General features: G+C 33.8%; 1 protein-coding gene across 7 annotated transcripts in view; it reads right to left on the bottom strand.

Annotated features, from left to right (window-relative positions):
* Positions 1-24331, bottom strand: part of LOC6035310 (supervillin) — a 388528-nt gene that overhangs the window by 162542 nt on the left and 201655 nt on the right. For 6 of the 7 annotated variants that reach the window (XM_038264419.1, XM_038264421.1, XM_038264422.1 and 3 more), the window contains 2 exons: positions 16419-17135; positions 8946-11127 (listed from right to left, as the gene is read on the bottom strand). In XM_038264419.1, coding sequence (XP_038120347.1) covers positions 8946-11127; positions 16419-17135 — 2899 coding nt within the window. The remainder of the gene's footprint in view (positions 1-8945; positions 11128-16418; positions 17136-24331) is intronic. The other variant, XM_038264423.1, reaches the window with a different exon arrangement.

Raw genomic sequence — 24331 nt, forward strand, 5'->3', positions numbered from 1 at the left:
TTAGGTAAAATTGATCAAAAGTCATAATTTTGCCTGAAATTCATTAAAACTATTTTTGTTTATATAATTAACGAATCATATTGCACTTTAAACTGAACTCGAAGCAAGAATCAAATTTTTTCACATTTTATATGAAATTTGTTTAACTGAAAATGTCTATAAATTGGGAGATTTTTTTGAATTATGTTTCAAAAACACATAGTATCAATTATTTACAAACTTATTTTAACTTCTCCTAGTGGTAAATTGTCCAAAGAATCCGAAAATGGAATTCCAGTTTTTGATTCGAAATCAGGTTCATTCAGATAATCATGACACTTTGAGAATATTAAAGTTGTGCTATTTATCAACATTTTCTTAATTATAGTTAACTCACTTTTTAAACTTTTCAAAAAAATTTCTAGCTTCTTCTAGAAGTACACTTCTCTATCACGGTCAGAATGATTCTATACCATTCCGTACGTATTTAATTTGTACTCTTCAGTTTGCGGAAAAATCTCAAACCTATCAAAGTCACCCCGCCTATCAAAGTCACCCCGTAACATGGTTCTGCAAGCTGTACATTTTGCCCTGATTTCTCCATAAACTGTTATTTTCACAATTATCATTAGGCTTTTGTTTTCTGAAAACACCTTTTTACATTTTTATTAAAGAATATTAATTATTTTAATTGTATACCTTAATTTATCAAAAAACTGATTAAATTGTTACTTTCATTGGATTTTTTTCTAAAAAGTTTCTTCAAAATTCAGAATCTTACGTTTCAACTTCAAATTTACAGTTAAAATTATGGTAATATTACATCTGAGATTGGGTATATTTTTTATGTCAGAAAAATATGTAATTTCACCCAAAAAATGTCTATATTTATCACTTTTTCAATATTTTGCCACTTTTTAGTCTCAATTATTTATATTACATCATAAAAAATCTTCCAAATTTACAAAAAAAAATGTTTCATTTTTCATATTTTGCCCAACTACTGTATTTTTTCTATTTCATTATGGTATTCATAGATCTAGGGTTTATTTTTCTCAAAATTTATTTTCCCAAAGCAAAATCTAAACATGAAAGGTTAGAAGGTTCTTTAAATCTCTGAATTGCAAATTTTAAAATTAAAATCTCTTAAAATCTCTGAATTGCACATTTTTCTGAAGCAGAGCTGTTGAATTCTAATATATTTTGCCTTCCTCACTGAGGTAAGGCTATAATCCTGCTCTAAAAATGAATTTTCTATTAAAAGCTCCTAGACCTACCTTCATGTATACATATCGACTCAGAATCGAAAACTAAACAAATGTCTGTGTGTGTATGTGTGTGTGTATGTGTGTGTGTGTGTGTATGTGTGTGTGTATGTGTGTGTGTATGTGTGTGTGTATGTGTGTGTGTATGTATGTATGTGACCAAAATTCTCACTGAGTTTTCTCAGCACTGGCTGAACCGATTTTGATCGAACCAGTTGCATTCGACTTGGTTTAGGGTCCCATACATCGCTATTGAATTGTTTGAAGTTTCGATAAGTAGTTCAAAACTTATGTATAAAAATGTGTTTTCACAAATACCCGGATCTCAATTATATGCATGTAAACGATGTCCGGATCCATCATCCGACCCATCGTTGGTTAGGTAATTGAAAGGCCTTTCCAATGAGTCCAAAACATTGAAGATCTGGCAACCCTGTCTCGAGTTATTACCACATAAGTTATATCTGTGTTTTTTCTGGAACTAAAAAAAGCTGAAATGTGTGTCCAAACCACTCATATTACCCATTTTTGGTAAAAAAAAAGAGGAAGGCATCAACCACATAGGTGGATTAGGCTAGTTTTTTTTTACTAATTATGGTTTTCTAACAATATTTCTAACCAATAAGAAAAAAAATACGTGTTCAAGAATAGAATCCTGAAAATTTCTGATTTGATTTTCGGACTTAGAAAAAATAGAAACCAAATTTAAATTTATTTTGCAGATGTCAAAGTTTAACTATTTTATTAGAATTGATTTGGTTAAAACTCAGAAAATATATCATCGCCAAATTTAAATTTCGCAATTAAAAATTCGACAAAGTTTAGGGGAACTGTTTTTCGAAATTCAAATTCGAAATAAAATAACATGGTAGGTATCAAAAAACAATCTTTCATTTATCCAAGGAATTTGGCAAACAAACAAATTTCGAGTATTTTTTTACTATCGAAGCTATAACTTTCAGAAATTGCCCAAGAAGCAACAATAAAAGAATCTTCTCCAAAGGTAGCATTTAATACTCACTGAGTGAGAAATTCGACAGAAATAAAACAAATTTTAAGTTCGAGATTCGTCTGACCACGCCTTCCATCGTACGGGGAAGTAAATGTTGGCCCCGGTCTAACCTTGAGGGTTCGCTCTAGAGCGAATAATTTGATTTTTTTTTTGATTTTTGTTATATTAAAAAAATCTAGCTCCCATATTTAAAACTATTAAAACATAAAGAGCGATTTCGTGCATCAAATTTTGTAACCGAGATTTTTTTGAAAATAATTTTATCAATTAATAAGATAAGACATAAATAATACGCTTAATTTTTTGAAAACTGGTTTCCTTTGTTTTGATGACATATAAGTTTAAGCTTAATGTAATCATTGTATGCATCAACTTTTAAATAAAAGTTTCATTACAAGAAATGTAGTAAAGCTTGAAACTTGTTTATGCCTATGCTTTCTTGAACCTCGAGCAAATAGATTTGTTCTAACGTGCGCCAAGATAGCACAACCACGACTATTTGCTGTCCATCCAACAACTCTCCAAACTTAAAGAGGAAAAATCTCTGCTCAATCTCATTACGGCGATTTAGCTCTCACTTGATCTCTTTTTTCGCAGTGCGCACGCGTCAGATTTTCCCGATCGCAACTTGTTTTCCCAAGATTTTTTTCTTTTTTTTCTTTCTCTCTTGCTCCCGTCAAAAGATTGAAGACAAATTGCGAGTGAATTAGAAGAATCTGATCGCAATTTGGAGGACCATAAGCATCGCGTTTGCGGTGGACATATTTTTCCTGGGTTGATTGAATTTGATCATTGGGAGAAGAAGAAAATGCAAGAAGAAGAAAATGGAATGTCGATTTGGAATGTTTCGGTCGAGACAAGATAAACGCAGTTGATTTGGCATCGAACTTGATTTCCTGATATGTTTATTTTTATTTCTGATTGATTAGTTAGTTTATGTTGGCCAATTTTAATGCAATCGTTGCTTTCTTTTTGCTCCACAACTATTTGCTCATTTTAGATTCCCTGCAAAAGAAAATACCTACTCTTAATTGAAGTCCAAGTCATTTTGAAAATGAGCTGGAGTGATTCTAAACACTCAAACCAAACTTTGAAATCCAAAATCAATACACAACACCAAACAGGAACACTCAATTTTGTGCGGATTTTGTAAATTGATGAATTTCATGATCAATGAAGTGAGCTTAATGTACACTATACAGGCCCATTTGTGAGTGTTATTATTTTTGAGTTTGTGAAATATGAGTGAAGTTTCCCTTGATATGTGATCAACTTTAAAATAAACCAAAAAGTCATAAAATAAATCTTCACCACAATACGGTCCATGGAATCTGTCTAACTTCGACCAGTAAAAAATCAACCACTCTCATTCTGAGAGTATAGCGCCATCCATTAAGCCAAGAACCTACTCCGCAGTATCTTCCTCCATCATGACGAAGATCACCCGCGATCACGATCGTAAATCAACTTTTCCGCGAGGTTCGAGCGTTCTACAATCCTGTGAAGACTCTATTACGTGATCGCGACGCACCCGCGCCCTCTATCTTTTTCTAGCAACACACACGAAATTTACACGCGCGCACGATCGCGTTTTTGGCGCAGCACTGAACTTGGCTGCATTCAGTTGGGTGCAGTTTTGCGCGTGAGAAAATTTGCTCGCGGTGCCAGTGGCGGAAGATTTGCATGTGGGTGGGTTAGGGTGACCAACAGGAATATTAGTCAAATCGTTAAATAATCAAAATGAAACAAGTAAGAGAAAAACACCAATTTTCATGATCACCCTAATAATCGACTTTTCCATTAAATTTTCCCACACAAAACTTTTCCGGAAACAGCAGCAGCTGTGACAGCTCCCACACCCACCCAAATGTGGTGTTAAATCTCCCGTCAACGATCCGAGCTGTGTGTTGAGCCGATCAAAAAACAAACAAGCAGCCGTGATCGTGACCGAAATCGAAAATATTATTGAGCACGCGCCGTTCAGAAGAGTGGCAACAACAAAGTGGTATTGAGATCCAGTCGAATCCATTTTGGGAAGGAAAACTCGCGTTTTTCCCCCGCGAGAATGAAGTGGTATTTGGAGGAGAGCAAAAAACATTGAGAGAAAATGAGATGGAAAGAAAACATGCGTACATTTTTAGCCACGAATCGGGACGGAAATAGACTCGTCAGATTTTATAATTTCCACACTCACACAACTGCGGGGTGGAGCACACGAGTGCAGAACGACGCAAAAATTAGAAATAAGAGGAGGAAAGTTTGAAAGTACAAATCTCTTTCTCAGGAAAACAAAAAGTATCTGTTTGAGAAGTCTACCGTGCTAAGATAATTGAAATTTAGTCATTTTTATGACAGTGGCGATTATCCTATTTTTGCATCATGTCAGCAGTGTCACAATAAAACATTCTTCGATTCGGCTCAAATTTGGCCAAATTAATCAGGTTTTTGTTTAGCGATTAGGGTGGTCCTAGCTGTTTTCATTTCACTTTTTTACACAGAGAATTTAAAAATTCGTTAATATTGGATTTGGAAGGGATTAAAAAGAGATCCGTCACTTAATTGGACTGCTCGATATTGAAAAAAAGATCCGCAATCATTTCCGAAAACGAAATCGGTGAACGTAAACACAAAGACGAAACGAACGAAAAATGAGCACCACTCAAGCAGCCGTCCGAACGAGACTTCGTGCTCTTTCTCTTTGACTTGTATTTCGTCTCTCTCTCTCTTCCTTGTTTATGCTGCGTGGTGACAGAAGCCATTTGGATGCGATCATGGGAGAGATGATCGGAATCGAAACGAACGAAAGTAGAATGTCAAAATCAGGTTGTCGTGATAAAGACGATTGGAGGGTAATGTCACTCACAGGGGGTAGCGAAGAAGCCGCCATCTTGGAAGTTCAGATAACAAACACTCAGAATCAGTATTATTCATATTACTTTGGTAACACGAAGTGTGTTATCCTGGTTAAACTCAAAAGTCCCATGCAAATGTGTAAAACCAAACTGAAAAATTTGTAATGCCGATTCACAGTATACAGGCGCACTGTTTGACCGACCAAAAGAAAAAAAAGCAAAAAAAAGGTAAACAGAAAAATCACTTTTTTCGATATGAATTTTCAGCCAATATTGGGATAGAATCTCCAAGGATATGATAGAATTTGGCATCAGCAACACAATTCACGTGTTTTTTCAGGTATTTATCGTTTGAATTGCGGAAAAGCCATTTGACAGCTAGTGCTTTTGTTATGGGCTCTCTTTTGACAACCGTGCTAATGTCGACTGTTGTCAGTTTGCTTTGGTCGGAATAGGGTTGCCATCCCCCCGGTCACCCATCACAAACAAAGTTGAAATTTCGTAAGCCTCGCGTATACGTATCGATTCATCATTTTCTGAGTAAATGTCTGTGTGGATGTGTGGGTTGACATAAATTTTATACAAATGTGTATTTCTCGGAACGGATTTGTTCCGAGTTTGTTGCTTTGAGTCCGCTTTGGCATCCAATAATTTTGAAAATAATAAAGTTTATTGAAGTTTTCCAATAGTTTTACTAAAACACATTTTTACGAATACAAAAAAAAAGTGAAAATTGCAAATCCTTTTTTAAGGATCAATGAACAAAATGTTCAATTATGTTTTTAGCTGATTCTTCAAATTTCCAACAAGTGGCAGCACCAATAAGTTCTCTTGATTACCTCCACAAGCCTAAATTTTTTTTCTTGTTATGTGGAAGCTTAAGCTAAGACCACCCTAATCGACAAACGAAAAATACGGGTAACGTTATTTTGACCATGAAACTCCCACGCCAACTTTGGTCAAAACCGGAGCACTTTTGATTTGGAACCAATTTGAAAATTACTGTATCTCGAAGCCAAACTTGTATGAAATTGGACGAGCTTTCTAAAAAAAACAATACACTGACATAAAAATACACGCCACTTCTATGAGATTTTTTGATTTTTATGTTTAACAGTTAAATTTAAAGGTGATGCCACGATTTGTTTTCGTTCAAAATTTTTTAAGGAAAAAGCCTAAGATGTTATAAAAATAAAAACTAACTTAATCCACTTATGTGGTTGGAGCCTTCCTCACTTATTACCAACAATGGCTGATATGATGGAATTGTACAAAAATTTCATCTATTTTTAAGATCCGGAATAAAAAAAGTACATAAATATCACTTAAGTGGCCATATCTCGAGACAGGGTTGCCAGATCTTTAATGTTTTAGACTCGTTGGAAAGGTCTTTTGATAACCCAACCAACGATGGGTTGGATGGTGGATCCGAACATAGTTTACATACATTTATGTGAGATCCGGCATCCAAAAAGTACATCAATATCACTTAAGTCGGGATATCTCGAGACAGGGTTGCCAGATCTTCAATGTTTTTGGCTCTTTGGAAAGATCTTCTGATAACCTAACCAACGATGGGTCAGATGATGGACCTGGACATAGTTTACAAACACTTAAGTGAGATCCGGCATCCAAAAAGTACATAAATATCACTTAAGTGGACATATCTCGAAACAGGGTTGCCAGATCTTCAATGTTTTGGACTCGTTGGAAAGGTCTTTTGATAACCCAACCAACGATGGGTCAGATGATGGACCTGGACATAGTTTACATACATTTAAGTGAGATCCGGCATCCAAAAAGTACAAAAATATCACTTAAGTGGACATATCTCGAGACAGGGTAGCCAGATCTTCAATGTTTTGGACTCGTTGGAAAGGTCTTTTGATAACCTAACCAACGATGGGTGGGATAGTGGATCCGGACATAGTTTACATACATTTAAGTGAGATCCGGCTTCCAAAAAGTACATCAATATCACTTAAGTGGGCATATCTCGAGACAGGGTTGCCAGATCTTCAATGTTATAGGCTTGTTGGAAAGATCTTCTGATAACCTAACCAACGATGGGTCGGATGATGGACCCGGACATAGTTTACATACATTTAAGTAAGATCCGGATATATGCGAAAACACATTTTTATACATAACTTTTGAACTACTTATCGAAACTTCAATCTGTATAAAACTCGATCTATGGGACCCTAAATCAAGTCGAATGCAACAGGTTCGGTTCAAATCGGTTCAGCCAGTGCCGAGAAACATGAGCTAGTTTGTTGGTCACATACATACATACACACACACATACACACACACATACACACAGACATTTGTTCAGTTTTCGATTCTGAGTCGATATGTATACATGAAGGTGGGTCTACGACGTTTTTTTGCAAAGTTCATTTTTAGAGCAGGATTATAGCCTTACCTCAGTGAGGAAGGCAAAACGCAGGCTGGTATGTCTTTCCTTAAAAAATACTAAAATCATTTACTAAAACTGTTTTTTAAAGAGTTCTAAACGTCAAAATTTTCAAAAACCGATAGTGGCAGGCGATTTCCCAGACAATTCTTCATAAAAGTTTTCATATTGAACATTGTCCTAAGTCCAATTCTTGTGAAGATACAGCGGTTTTAAAAATAAAAATGTTGAAAAAATAGGTTTTTTGGTGGTTTTTGGCAATTTCTATATTACAGACTTGATTTTTTAGTCTCGAAAATATGTTTGCCGGAAAGTTCGTCCAATTTTCTATAAGTTTGAGTTTTGGGATTGATAAGTTTATCAAACAATGCGTGCATAATTTTTGTTTTTAAATAAATTTTGTGTGTTTTCTATTTATATCAAAACAAAGAAAAAAGATCTCTTGGAAGTTTTTTGTAACACTTTTTAGAAAAATGTGTGTAACTTTGTTTGTTTGTTTTCTACAATGAGTTTTAGTCAATTTTACACAACTTTTTAGAACAAAGCTAATTGTTTAACCCACATGCTGACGAGATACAGGCTTGAGATCAAGTCTCCCCACTCTCCCCTACATGAGATGAACTTTAGTCAAATATGGGTCAGGAAAAGGGAAGTGGGGTTAAACGGTAATTGAAATTTTAGATCAGAAAAACATTTTAAATAATCTTAAAATTGTTCGCATTTTCGTTAAAATTGATGAAACCCTATTTTCTATGTTGGATTTGGAGGGCTTTGCAAATGTGCCATAAAAAACATATCTAATGAAATCTAATCCAATTCTAGCGCTGCCATCTTTTCGTAAGCATTCTAGAGGATGTTGGGGCGATTATTTCCAACATCCTTCTTTTCTAAACGGCCAGGCTAACTGCGTAAAGTGAGCCGCAAAAATGATTCGATGAATTGTATTGTGTTTGAGCACAGACGTTCAAACAGCAATAAAAACAAAATAAAGATACCAAAATCACTTGAATAATATGTACAACATGAATCTTGGACCAAGCGAGGGATAGAACACGGCTCCCTCTTGGTTAATACACTATTTTGATAAGCTTCATGATCTGGCAGCACTGCCATGAAATATACGAAAAACAACTAAATTAGTGTTGGGAAATTTCCTCTTGAATATTTATCTGCAGCAGTCCCCAAAGATACCTATCCCGCACGTATTTTACAAAAAACACCTTGCTTCTCCATCGAATACATACCGCAAGGAACACACGTTTTTTGTACAGCACAGATTATTTCGACGAAAACAACACTCGCACTCGCAGAAAAAAAAACATGAAATGAGACACTCTCACGTGTTCGTTAGTGGAAGATCAATGTACACAGCAAAAAAAGAAAAAAAAAATATTAAAAAAGATCTAAATTCAACTCACCCCGATATCTCCGACGACGTAATCGGCTGCGTCTTGAACCGGAACGACTCCCTGCGCGAGCTGGCACTTCCGGGGCTCCGCTTCGGAATGGCTCCACTGCTGCTGCTGGCCGCCGGACTGCCGGCTCCCGATGTGGACGGCCCGGAGAGGAATTTTTCCATGTGTTTGATCCGCTCGGCCACCGAAATGATGGGCTTCTCGATGTTCTGCACCTGGGGGACGACCGGGGCCGTTGGCACGGGGTCCGGGTGTTCCAGCGAGCGGCTGCGGATGAGGGCGGCGGCCGCGTTCGAGTCCAGGGAGTCCGAGCGATCGCCGAAGGAGCGGCGTTTGGCTGGGGAGTCGGTTTTGAGGATCGAGCGGTGCAGATCTTCTGAATCGGACGTTTCCTCGCGGCTGCTCTTGCGGGACGATTTGAGGATGGGGCGGATTTCTTCCGATTCGGAGGAGTATTTCTTTTTGAGGATTGGTTTGGGCGCGGGGTGGTGTTGGGAGTCTGACTTGAGGATGGGTCGGATTTCGTGGTCTTCGTGGTCGAGGAGCATGTCCTGGCAGATTTCTGCGGCGGCGAGGATGACTGCTTGAGAGATGGACACGTGCTTGGGTTGTTCGTTGGGGGTTGAGGTCGACGAGGAATCGGTCTTCTTTTTGAGGATGCCGTGCGAGATTGGAGCGTTGACGGCGGTGGTGCTTCCGGTGCAGGTTGTGGCAGCGGAAGAGACGTCCTCCTTGGACTCGTAACTCTTTTGTTTGAGAATACCGTGCTGTTGGGCTGTGGCCAGCTCTTCGAAGCTGTTTCGGCGGGTGTGTTTGACCAGGATGCTTCGGTCGTCCGGCGAATGACTTCGGCTGTAACGAGATTCATCGAGAGAGCAGCGTTTCTTCAGGATACCCTGGCGGCGAGCACTGGCACTGGATCGAACTGGAGTGTCGACGACACTCGGCGAGAAAGTCACCGGTGAAGCGTTGCTCGAGGCGGAACTGTTACCGGATTCAACGGCCGTCTTCCGCTTTAGAATTGATACTATGTGGTTGGACGGAACCGGTGAAACCGACGCCAGGTGATTTTCCTCCATGCTTTTGGCTCGCGCAATCGGCGACAAACTCTTCTTGCGCTGCGGAGAACAACTCTTGCGCTCAAAGTGCTCCACGGAACTCATCTTGACCAGATTCTTCTTCTCGTAGCCGGCACTGTTGCTACTGGCCGGTCTCGGTGGGTACACCTCGACGTCATCGTCATGCTCCCCAATCACAGCAATATCAGTCTCATCAAGCGATTGAATCAGATGACTCTTCGGGCTGTTCTCAATCACCACGAACTCATCGTTGAACTTGTCGTCGAACAGTATTCGGTTTGCCGGCCGGTCAATCTCCTCTTCGTCATCCGACGTGGCCTCCCGACGAGGTCCCAATCCCGAAGGTCCCGCCTCCAGCAGATCAAGATCCTCAATCACAATAACATTTCCAGCAGCTCCCTCCAGCTCGGCTGCTTCCTCTTCTAAAGGCACGCACAATTCCGTCGGTTGCTCCTCCTCCTCCTCCTCCTCCACCTGCAATGGCACTTCAACCTCTTCCTGCTGCACTTCAGGCTCAGGTTCTGGCTGCGCCACCTCGTACCGCTCCAGCGTCGGCGACTTCAGCATCATCTGGCTGAACTTGGAATATTGCTGCGCCAGCAGCAGCGGCGAATCCGGCGAAGGTTCCGCCTCCTCACTGCCTCGACGACCTGTCGGGCCCACCTCCCCAGCCAGTGTCGTGCTGGAACTGGACGAGTGCTGCAGCACCGGTGGAACCGAAGCCGGCGAGTTCCTGCGACAGAGGAGCATCCTGCCCGGACTGCTGCTGCTGCTGGTGGCGCCGAGACCGGCCGGCGATGGAGTTTTGCTGCTGACCAGCAGCGGTGAAAACTTGGACGGCGTCGACGCCGGGCTGGACGAGGGCGCCGCCAGCGATGTCGTCGAGGACTGCAGCGAAGCCTTCGGGTAGGGTGACGAGGCTGGGGTGGTGGTGGCCGTGGAAGGTGGGGTTGTTGCGGGCGGTTCGGATATCTTCGGAGGGGCCTTCGACGACGATGGGCGGGTTGGTTTGCGAGAGGGTTGCCGGTTGGCCGGTTCCGGGCTGGACAGTGCAGCGCTGCTGGTGCTGGTTTTCTGGTGCCGGCGACGGTCGGTCGAGGAAGGTCCTAAAATGCAAGGGGGGTTTGCGTTAGTGAAGAGTACGGATTCTAGTGAGAATTGCATTTAAGTCAACCGAGCGGAACTGGATATTTACAGATGGAGCCTGTGAAAATGCGAATCACGTTGCGATGGTGGATGGATAATGTTATGCATTTGCATGCAAAAGAGATAAATATAAAAAATAACAAAAATAAATTAAAAAGAAACAGACCAAAACATTAAACTGGAGCGATTTTTTATGTATATGCATTGTTAAATTAAAAACAATTAAAAAAAATATATATAAATAAAAATTGTTTTGTGCAGAAAATTACGAATTTGTAAAAATACAGCAAAACCAACAATAAGAAATATTTGCTGAATTCTAAAGTTTTTTACCAAAAGGTCCTATGTGTCATTGAAGTCCGAATTCGAAAAAGTTTTAAGCCGGAGGAAGAAAAATTTAAGTTGATTTGAAAAGAAAACTAATTTAAAATGTTACTCAAGAGTCAATTACATTATTTTCATCGAGAGATTTAAATTCAAATATTTTCAAAATTGAAATTTAAGTTATTTTTTTTAATTTTTGTAGAAAAACTGAACATATTTTTTTAGTTTTGAATTTTATAACATTGAACATCAGATTATTTGAATGTATAATATTTTTTAATTTAAATTTTAAGTGTAATAAAACTATGAAGTTTTCTGGTTTTTAAATTTTTAAAAAGCTTCAAAAATAAAACAAAAAAGCACAACATTTTAAAATGGCGCAAATTTAAAAACAATCTAGGTTTTTTTTTTTTAATTTTTATGCCTGAAAATTTAAGATTTTTTTGTATTTTTTAATTCAATAATTTTATAAATTTATCGAATTTTTGAAATTAAGATCTTAAGAAGTTTAGAAATTTGGATTTAGAGAATTTTAAAAATAATCGAAAAACTGACTATTTTTTATGTTTTAAAATTTATAAACAATCAAAATAACATAACAAAATCTGATAATAAAAAAATATAATTTGAATATTTAAGAATTGAAGAATTTTGGAATTTCTTGAATTTAAGATTCTTTTTTTCTAATATTATAATTCAAAATTTAAAAAATTTAATAAATAAAAACTAAAATTCTGATATTTTCTAATATTTTAATTTTTTAAACTACACAAAATTCGTAATGAAATAAAAGTAAAATAAACAAAATTTTAAAACATAAAAAATACAAAAAACTTGAAAGTTTAAAAAACCATGAATATTTTTTTTTCTTTTAAAGATCATTAAGTTTTGAATTTGAAAATTATGGAATTTTTGATTATTGAACATTATAACTCTACAGACTTTTTGAATTTATTCAATTTTTGAACCTTAAAAATTTAAAATTTTGCAAACTCAAAATTCAACCAATCAAAAGTAAAAAAAAATATAAAAAGCTTGAAATTGTTTATCTTTTAGAACTGAAAACCTAAAATTAAAAACATAAGAAAATCCTGAAATATTGAAAAAATCATTTTAAAATTATTCAAAACATTTTACACAAAATTCTTAATAACACAAAAAAATAAAAACAAAACATTCAAAAAAAAAATTAAAACCAAGAAAATAAAAAATGGGAATATATTCTGATATTTTCAAATATTTTAATTTTTTAAACTACACAAAATTCGTAATGAAATAAAAGTAAAATAAACAAAATTTTAAAATATATAAAAAATACAAAAAACTTGAAAGTTTAAAAAAAACATGAATTTTTTTTTTACTTTTAAAGATCATTAAGTTTTGAATTTGAAAATTATGGAATTTTTGATTATTTGAACATTATAACTCTACAGATTTTTTGAATTTATTCAATTTTTGAACTTTAAAAATTTAAAATTTTGCAAACTCAAAATTCAACCAATCAAAAGTAAAAAAAAAATATAAAAAGCTTGAAATTGTTTATCTTTTAGAACTGAAAAACTAAAATTAAAAACATAAGAAAATCTTGAAATTGAAAAAAATCATTTTAAAATTATTCAAAACATTTTACACAAAATTCTTAATAACACAAAAAAATAAAAACAAAACATTCAAAAAAAAAAATTAAAACCATGAAAATAGAAAATGGCAATATATTTTTTTTAATTCCTATTTTTTTAATTTTGAAATATTTGATGTTTAGAATTTTATTAGTTTAAAATCCTTAATATTAGAATTTCTTGAATTTTAAAACTTCAAAATTTCAGATTTGAGCAATTCTCTACGAAATCGGTCTTTTTTCTTCAATTTTAATTTTTGTATTTTTTAATCCGGCTGAAACTTTTTTGGTGCCTTCGGTATGCCCAAAGAAGCCATTTTGCATCATTAGTTTGTCCATATAATTTTCCATACAAATTCGGCAGCTGTCCATACAAAAATGATGTATGAAAATTCAAAAATCTGTATCTTTTGAAGGAATTTTTGATCGATTTGGTGTCTTCGGCAAAGTTGTAGGTATGGATACGGACTACACTGGAAAAAAATAATACACGGTAAAAAAAATTTGGTGATTTTTTTATTTAACTTTTTATCACTAAAACTTGATTTACAAAAAAACACTATTTTTAATTTTTTTTATTTTTTGATATGTTTTAGAAGACATAAAATGCCAACTTTTCAGAAATTTCCAGGTTGTGCAAAAAATCACTGACCGAGTTATGAATTTTTTAATCAATACTGATTTTTTCAAAAAATCGAAATTTTGGTCGTAAAAATTTTTCAACTTCATTTTTCGATGTAAAATCAAATTTGCAATCAAAAAGTACTTTACTAAAATTTTTATAAAGTGCACCGTTTTCAAGTTATAGCCATATTTAAGTGACTTTTTTGAAAATAGTCGCAGTTTTTCATTTTTTTAAATTAGTGCACATGTTTGCCCAGTTTTGAAAAAAATATTTTTGAAAAGCTGAGAAAATTCTCTATATTTTGCTTATTCGGACTATGTTGATACGACCTTTAGTTGCTGAGATATTGCAATGCAAAGGTTTAAAAACAGGAAAATTGATGTTTTCTAAGTTTCACCCAAACAACCCACCATTTTCTATCGTCAATATCTCAGCAACTAATGGTCCGATTTTCAATGTTAATATATGAAACAATTGTGAAATTTTCCGATCTTTTCGAAAAAAATACTTTTGGAATTTTCAAATCAAGACAAACATTTTAAAAGGGCGTAATATTGAATGTTTGGCCTTTGTGAAATGTTAGTCTTGATTTGAAAATTCCAAAAATATTTTTTTCGAAGAGATCGGAAAATTTCACAAATGTTTCATATAGGGGAAATATACCCATTTTAATCACTCTAAGCCGTTCGACCAATTCTCATCACTTTCGCCGTTTTTCGCTATTATATCAACATTTTCAGATGTATCAACCAGGCAGTGTTGCTTGCTCACTTTTATTTGAGCTATTTATTACTTTGGAACATTCAAAAACACTTAATGAAAGCTGTAATTAATGATCAAAGTGCTGATAGGCCGATAATAGAAATAGGCTGAAAAAGGGTATAGTTCCCCTATTAACATTGAAAATCGGACCATTAGTTGCTGAGATATTGACGATAGAAAATGGTGGGTTGTTTGGGTGAAACTTAGAAAACATCAATTTTCCTGTTTTTAAACCTTTGCATTGCAATATCTCAGCAACTAAAGGTCGTATCAACAAAGTCCAAATAAGCAAAATATAGAGAATTTTCTCAGCTTTTCAAAAATTTTTTCAAAACTGGGCAAACATGTGCACTAATTTAAAAATGAAAACTGCGACTATTTTCAAAAAGTCACTTAAATATGGCTATAACTTGAAAACGGTGCACTTTATCAAAATTTCAGTAAAGTACTTTTTGATTTCAAATTTGATTTTACATCGAAAATGAAGTTGAAAAATTTTACGACCAAAATTTCGATTTTTGAAAAATCAGTATTGATTAAAAATTCATAACTCGGTCAGTGATTTTTGCACAACCTGGAAATTTCTGAAAGTTGGCATTTTATGCCTTCTAAAACATATCAAAAAATAAAAAAATTAAAAATAGTGTTTTTTTAAATCAAGTTTTAGTGATAAAAGTTAAATAAAAAATCACCAAATTTTTTTACCGTGTATTATTTTTTCCAGTGTAGTCCGTATCCATACCTACAACTTTGCCGAAGACACCAAATCGATCAAAAATTCCTTCAAAAGATACAGATTTTGAATTTTCATACATCATTTTTGTATGGACAGCTGCCGAATTTGTATGGAAAATTATATGGACAAACTAATGATGCAAAATGGCTTCTTTGGGCATACCGAAGGCACCAAAAAAGTTTCAGTCGGATTAAAAAATACAAAAAAAAATCGAATGACCGAAATCCTAGAGAACTGCTCATTTGTGGAATTTTAATTCAAACATATAATTGGTTGAAAATCTGAAATTATTCGTATGGTTTTCAAAATTTTTAACAAAAAACTGAATTCGATAATAATATAAAATTTTCAAAGATTAAACAATCTCAAAACTTTGAAGAATTAAAAAAAAATGATTCTTATTTTGTTATTTTTTTAAATTCTTGATTTTAAAATTTGAAAAATTGATTTAAAACATAAGATGGTTGAATCTTTTTAATTACTTTCATTCTAGAATTTTTGATCCGTGAAAGTTTAGAATTTTAGATGTAGGGAATGTTATGATAAAAATTCAAACATTTAAATTGTTACAAAAATAAAAATTAGAAATTTTATCAAAATTCGAATATTTTTGTGGGGTTTTAAAATTTTAAAAAGTTTTTTAGATTTGTAATAATTATATTAATTTTAACCTTAAAGTTTAGAATTTTAGATTTTTGGAATTCTGTAATTTCTGTAATAAAGTTAAGATATTTTTTATTAAGAAAAAACGTATTATATCAACATCAATATCACCTGATTCGCATTTTCCTGAAACGAAAACCAACTCTCTGAAACAAAGAAAAACATGGAAACGATACTGCTATGAAACGAAGTGATGCTATGTTCAACGTGAAGGAACTGAAATAAAATTGCCAAATGATATGATTAAACTAAAAAAATGTTATTCAATGAATTAATTTCGTTTTTGACAGCAAAATCACGTCATGCCAAAAGAAAAAAATAAAACCGAAAACTTATATTTTAGAACGTACACTTTTACACTGAGAAAACACATTCTACATCAATTCCACAAAGTCACGCTGTATGTCACAGAGTTAGAAACTAAAATCAAAAAGGAAAACATTGCTTTAGCAAACTGAAATCAAGAACAATTACCCTTCCTTACAGAAACGGAACTACCCCGCCTCCCCCCATCAGAACTTACGTTTCTCCGTCGCTTCCTCGTGCTGGGCTCGGTTGAGGTTCGATTTCCGTTTGGCCGACTTGTCCGTCGCCGCGGCCGGAGTCTTGACCGGGCTCAACCCGTGAATGTCCACCAGGGCCATACTTCGCGCAACCGTACCCGTCTTCATCGTTGAGGTGCGCATCCGGGGCGACTGGAGTGACCTCGGTGAATCGAGGCTGCTACCCAGCGAACCCAGCACGGGTCGTGGTGCCTTCGGATCATCGCTCGCCGCCGTCACCGTGGTCGAGGGGATTTGTTCCAAAAAAGCCTCCTCCACTTCAGGCTTGGGTGGTTCGTGATTTCCGTTGAGCACGTCGGAACTGACCACCGCGGCGGTCCGGTTCCGGTTGATATCGCTCGGTGCGGCCACCTTGACGATCGTGACCACCGTTTCCGTGGTTTCCTTAAGCTTTTGCTTCATATTGACGGCAATCGATGGAACGAGCCGTTTCGCCGTTGGTTTATCGCGACTTCCGGCGGCCGAGGAACCGCTGGCATTTCGTGCACTGCTGCCGCTACTCGTTGAAGCGTTGGACGACACCCGGCTGCTGGTGCTAGTACTGCTGCTGTTGGGTGAGTGCAGTTTCGTGCCACCACCACCAGATGGCTTCAGCCGCTGGCCAAAGCTCGTTGAGTGGTTGGTGTCTTCGCTGGTGCCGCCGAGCGTGGCCCCCGCCGACGAAGAACGATCTTTCTCTGTGTTGGTGGTGAGAGCGGCAGCAACACAGACACAAAGAGACACACACAGAGATTCCGCGGAGAGAGCGGCAATGTTGCCGTTATGTTGGTTTGTTTATGTTTTGATTCGCGAACGTGCAGACGAGCGCGGGTGTGTGTGTGTGTTTGTGTGGGGGAGAAAGAAGAGACAAAAATCGAACGAAGAGCGGAGTTTTGAGGTTAGTGATAAATGACGAGTACGAGACCTGGGGAGTTGTGGGTGGTGCGGGGTGGAACTACAGCAGGTCAACGCTAGGACTATTGAACAGCTCAAAACAAATTACGTTTTGTCACTATTCTCAAAAGTTATTGCTGTTGTATGCCCGTTAGCATTACTTATAATAGCACTAAAAATATCTGAAAATTGGTTAAGACTTAGTGACGAAAATTCGCAATTTGTGATGAGCACAAAAACAAGATCAGGATAATAAAGTCTCAGAGAGTAGCGAGAAAAGGAAAGAATTTGTTTTCAATACTTGTGTAGAATCAATTCAAAACAAAGAGGAGAACCAGGCAGCAAAGAACAATAAAAACAGGAAGTTTCATACAACAGCTTAAGAGGTAGGAGACATACCAAATACCGACTAACAACTACGACTAGAATAGAACCACAACCAAAAACAATCAATTTCATGAATATATACAAAATAACGTATCAACTCAAACGATTCAATCTATTTATCAAACACACAAATAAATCCTTCAAAATAAAAAAAAAATAAACAATCAAATATACAGATTTTCAAAACCTAAATAAACCGTAAAGACTCAATTATTTGAAGATTGATTTTTAGAATCACACCCCCTTTTAAACACGGTTCGAAAATCAGGGGGCTAAAAACTAAACTTCAAAATTGCAACACAATTTTAAGTGCATTCAGCTGAAATCAATTTACAGTGTTTGAGTAGTTCCAATTTAATTGTGAGTTTTTGTAAATTTCCGTTATACAGTATCAAACAAATAAAAAAATTGTCAAACATTCAAATATTCACATATTCAAATATTCAAATATTCATACATTCAAAAATTCAAATATTCAAACATTCAAATATTTAAATATTCAAATATTCAAATATTCAAATATTCAAATATTCAAATATTCAAATATTCAAATATTCAAATATTCAAATATTCAAATATTCAAATATTCAAATATTCAAATATTCAAATATTCAAATATTCAAATATTCAAATATTCAAATATTCAAATATTCAAATATTCAAATATTCAAATATTCAAATATTCAAATATTCAAATATTCAAATATTCAAATATTCAAATATTCAAATATTCAAATATTCAAATATTCAAATATTCAAATATTCAAATATTCAAATATTCAAATATTCAAATATTCAAATATTCAAATATTCAAATATTCAAATATTCAAATATTCAAATATTCAAATATTCAAATATTCAAATATTCAAATATTCAAATATTCAAATATTCAAATATTCAAATATTCAAATATCAAATATTCAAATATTCAAATATTCAAATATTCAAATATTCAAATATTCAAATATTCAAATATTCAAATATTCAAATATTCAAATATTCAAATATTCAAATATTCAAATATTCAAATATTCAAATATTCAAATATTCAAATATTCAAATATTCAAATATTCAAATATTCAAATATTCTAATATTCTAATATTCAAATATTCAAATATTCAAATATGCAAATATTCAAATATTCAAATATTCAAATATTCAAATATTCAAATATTTAAATATTCAAATATTCAAATATTCAAATATTCAAATATTCAAATATTCAAATATTCAAATATTCAAATATTCAAATATTCAAATATTCAAATATTCAAATATTCAAATATTCAAATATTCAAATATTCAAATATTCAAATATTCAAATATTCAAATATTCAAATATTCAAATATTCAAATATTCAAATATTCAAATATTCAAATATTCAAATATTCAAATATTCAAATATTCAAATATTCAAATATTCAAATATTCAAATATTCAAATATTCAAATATTTCAAATTATTATACTCAAATATTCAAAACATAACAAATTAAAGAGTAAAAAAATTACAGCAGTTTTAAATAACAAAACAAAAAGTTCAAAAAATTTAAAGTTCAAAATATTCTTAAATAAAATATAAATAAAAAAAATATCAAAACAATTTCTAAAATTTCATAAAAATAATAATTAAAAATTACTTATTCGATTATCCCGAGTAATCTTTTGGTGAGAACTTAAGTAATAAATTAAGATAGCAATTCTCTGAGATTTCGATCATTCGATTTTTTTTTTGTATTTTTTAATCCGGCTGAATCTTTTTTGGTGCCTTTAATACACGGTTAATTTTTTTTGAGGATTTTCAATTTGACTTTATTTGCAAAAAACACTATTTAATTTTTTTCAAATTTTCTGATATGTTTTAGGGGATATCAAATCCCAACTGTTTAGAAATTTCTAGAACGGGCAAAAAATCTTAGACATAGTTATGATTTTTCACATCAAAACTGATTTATTCAAAAAATCCAAATATTGGTCGCAGAAAAATTTCAATTTAATTTTTCGATGTAAAATCAAATTTGCTATCAAAAAGTAATCTACGAAAGTAAACTGTAATGACAGAGTTAATTGAAAGGCTATAATTTATATTTGCTTTGAAAATCAGCTCGTTTTTCTTCATAACTGATTTTAATGTTAACCCATATTATCAAAACGATAACTCGTCCAGCTCAAACCTTTGTAGGGGTAAGAAGTGGGACCATCATCATCATCATAGTGAAATTTTGACCAAGTGCTACGTTTTCAAGTTATAGCCATTTTTAGGTAACTTTTTTGAAAATAGTTGCAGTTATTCATTTTTTAAAAATAGTGCTCATGTTTGTCCACTTTTGAAAAAATATTTTTTAAGAAATGAGAAAATTGTCTATATTTTGCTCTTTTGAACTGAATACACAAATTTAAAAACAGGAAATTTGATGTTTTCTAAGTCTCACCCAAACAACCCACCATTTTCTGATGTCAATCAATGTAATTGTCAACCAGCAACTAATGGTCCGAATTTCAATGTAAAAATATGGAAAATTCGTGAAATTTTCCGATCTTTTCGAAAACAATATTAAAAAAAATCAATACTAACATTTCAAAAAAGTGTAATATTGAATGTTTGGCCCTTTTAAAATGTTATTCTTGATTTAAAAATGTTGAAAATATTGTTTTCGAAAAGATCGTGAATTTTCGCGAATGTACCATTAGTTGCTGAGATATCGACATTAGAAAATGGTGGGTTGATTGGGTGAGACTTGAAAAACATCAATTTTCGTGTTTATAAACCTTTGTCTGACAATATCTCAGCAACTAAAAGTCGTATCAACAAAGTTTAAACATTAAAAATATAGAGATTTTTTTATAGAGCTTTTCAAAAATATTTTTTTCAATGGTGGGCAAACATGGGTACTAATTAGAAAAAATAAATAACTTGAAAACGGTGCACATTATCAAAATTTCAGTAAAGTACGTTTTGATTGCAAATTCGATGAAAAATGAAGATGATTTTTTTTTTGTTTTTGAACAAATCAGTATTGATTCAAAAAATAACAACTCGGTCAATAATGTATTGCCCGTTCCGAAATTTCTGAAAGTTGGCATTTGATGTACCATAAAACATATCAGAAAATAAAAAAATGTTTTTTTTTTGCAAATCAAGTTATAATGACAAAAAGTGAAATTAAAAATCAGCAAAAAAATGTTTACCGTGTATCATTTGTTTTTAGTGTAGTCCTTATTCATATCTACAAATTTGCCGAAGACACCAATTCAATTAAAAAATTTCTTCAAGAGATACAGATTATTGAATTTTCGCATATAATTTTTGTATGGACAGCTGCCAAATTTGTATGGAAATTTATATGGACAAACTAATGATGCAAAATGGCTTCTTTGGGCATACCAATGGCACCAAAAAAGTTTCAACCGGATTAAAAACCACAAAAAAACGAATGACCAAAATCTGAGAGAATTGCTCATTTGAAAAAGTTGCATGAATACTGAAAATGGTGTTTTTACCGTAACGGATTCTTCAGAAAATTTCATATGATATATCAAATATTGAAGATGTCCACAAGTACGCTCCAGAGATATGATCTTTTGAAAATAAAAACTGTTTTTTTTTTCATGCGCCACGCGCAAATACAAGAAAATGCCGAAAACGACAAAAAATCAAAATGTTTGGGTACCAAAAGTCGCGTCTTTCAATCACGAAATTCAAAATAAAAAAATGTTTAAGCGTTTGTAATTTTCTGTCGTATTCAAATATGGCCGTTTCCAGTATCTTTATTTTATGTTCTTCGCAAAACAAACAAACAAACATCTTCCAGTTACTTTAGAACTCAAGTTAATTTTCTTATAAAATGTAATTAAAAATGCAATCCTTTATACAAATTTATGTTATTTTACTGTAGTTTTCAAGTAAGATTAAAGCCATCCATAAACCACGTGTAATTTGTATAAACTCAAGATTATAGTCAATATGCTGATTTTTGTAAAAACATTTTTTTATACATTTTTGAAGAAATTAAGGCAATACAAGTCCAACACTTCAAAAGAGAAACCCGTCACGCATCAATCACTTTCCCACGGATGAATTCTAAGTCTTCCTTCCAAAACCATTACCCGGTCAAATCATGCAAGCCCCACACCTCTACTCCGGTTTTGCCATGGGCGTCCGACCCACTTCGTATGCGTGTGTGTGTGGGTCAGTGTCACTGTCACATTTTGTGCTGCGCTCCTAAATTGCTTTTACAACACGATTAAACCCAAATTGACAAATTATCGCTCTCCACGGCGCGTTTCTTTTATTCACACATTTGGAAAGTATCTAGACGAAATTCGCGTGCGTGACGCGAGACGTGGCACGCCAAATGAAGAGATTAAGCTGTCAATTTCTTCAATTCGGACAAATTAAGATAAATTATATGCGATGCAGCAGCAAGAGCAGCGTGGATTTGTGTGTCACAGTGGGTGAATTTCTGACGAATTGATGAAGAGTTTTTTTTTGTACTCCGGAAACTGATGTCAGAAAATTGTTTATTGAGAACATCTCAATAGAGCCTACAGGTTTGTTTAGTGTAATTTTAAGAAAGTGTTAATAACACCATAAAATAAGCAGCTAAACACTGGAAACTGGACAAGCAACAAGCACAGTGACAAAAAGGCAAACAAACAACCAAGCAGAGTATTAGCAGCAAACACACAAACAAACACATTAAACATTCAGGAAAAAAAGAAACAAGCAAAGTAAGAGAAATGAAAAAGGCGATGAAAAGAAGAAAAATCGATTTGAAATGTTTAAAGCTGATTGACACCGTAGGTCGGGACGGATTCCATGCCAAATAATCAAACAAACGAATGAAATTACGACAAACTTAATTTTAAATTTCAAGTCTAATTCTGGAGTTTTTTTTTTTTTGAAAAGGTCCAATAAACCAAATTTTCAGTTTTTGCTCTTTGGGTGTTTTTGAAACTGCCTTGAGTCAGAGGTATTGAGCAGTTCTCTAGGATTTCGGTCATTCGATTTTTTTGTATTTTTTAATCCGACTGAAACTTTTTTGGTGCCTCCGGTATGCCCAAAGAAGCCATTTTGCATCATTAGTTTGTCCATATAATTTTCCATACAAATTTGGCAGCTGTCCATACAAAAATGATATATGAAAATTCAAAAATCTGTATCTTTTGAAGGAATTTTTTGATCGATTTGGTGTCTTCGGCAAAGTTGTAGGTATGGATACGGACTACACTGGATAAAAATGATACACGGTAAAAAAATTTGGTGATTTTTTATTTAACTTTTTATCACTAAAACTTGATTTGCAAAAAAAAACACTATTTTTAATTTTTTTTTATTTTTTGATATGTTTAAGAGGACATAAAATGCCAACTTTTCAGAAATTTCCAGGTTGTGCAAAAAATCATTGACCGAGTTATGAATTTTTTAATCAATACTGATTTTTTCAAAAAATCGAAATTTTGGTCGCAAATATTTTTCAACTTTATTTTTCGATGTAAAATCAAATTTGCAATCGAAAAGTATTTTAGAGAAATTTTGATAAAGTGCACCGTTTTCAAGTTATAGCCATTTTGATGTAACTTTTATCAAAATAGTCGCAGATTTTCATTTTTTAAAATTAGTGCACATGTTTGCCAACTTTTGAAAAAAATATTTTTGAAAAGCCGAGAAAATTCTCTATACTTTGCTTCTTCGGACTTTGTTGATACGACCTTTAGTTGCTGAGATATTGCATTGCAAAGGTTTAAAAACAGGAAAATTGATGTTTTCTAAGTCTCACCCAAACAGCCCACAATTTTTCAATGTCGATATCTCAGCAACTAATGGTCCGATTTACAACGTTAAAATAAGAAACATTTGTGAAATTTTCCGATCTTTTCGAAAACAATATTTTCAAAATTTTCAAATCAAGACTATCATTTTAAAAGGGCGTAATATTGAATCTTAGTATTAATTCGACCGCGATTCTCCAGAAATTCTCCGTCGGCTTGCCTTCCGATCAACGGTGATGTAGAAAGGGCTTCATTCATTAAAATTATTTTATATCATAAGCCTTAAAACATATCCGTCGACGTGCCTTCCGATCCTCGATGATATGGAAAGGACTTAATCCAGCAAAGCTTGTCTCAAAAAACAAAAATCGGATCGTTTCTATCGAAAACTATATAAAGAGAACAAAAATAAAATTCATCGGCCAACGAACGCGCGAACAAAAAATAAATGAAAAAAGAAGAAGAAGAAATCCAATCACCCCATGTACACAAATAGCGACACAAAAGAGACGAAAAATAACACGAAAAAAAAAACAGGACTGCGCGTCCACACAGGCACCGCACTACCATTTGCGACCAAAATTTCGATTTCTTGAAAAAATCAGTATTGATTAAAAAATTTATAACTCGTTCAATAATTTTTTGCACAACCTGGAAATTTCTGGAAAGTTGGCATTTTATGTCCTCTAAAACATATCAAAAAATAAAAAAAAATAAAATAGTGTTTTTTTGTAAATCAAGTTTTAGTGACAAAAAGTTGAATAAAAAAATCACCAAATTTTTTTTACCGTGTATCATTTTTTTCCAGTGTAGTCCGTATCCATACCTACAACTTTG

This window comes from Culex quinquefasciatus, chromosome 3, assembly GCF_015732765.1.
Source record: "Culex quinquefasciatus strain JHB chromosome 3, VPISU_Cqui_1.0_pri_paternal, whole genome shotgun sequence".
Classification (NCBI taxonomy): domain Eukaryota; kingdom Metazoa; phylum Arthropoda; class Insecta; order Diptera; family Culicidae; genus Culex; species Culex quinquefasciatus.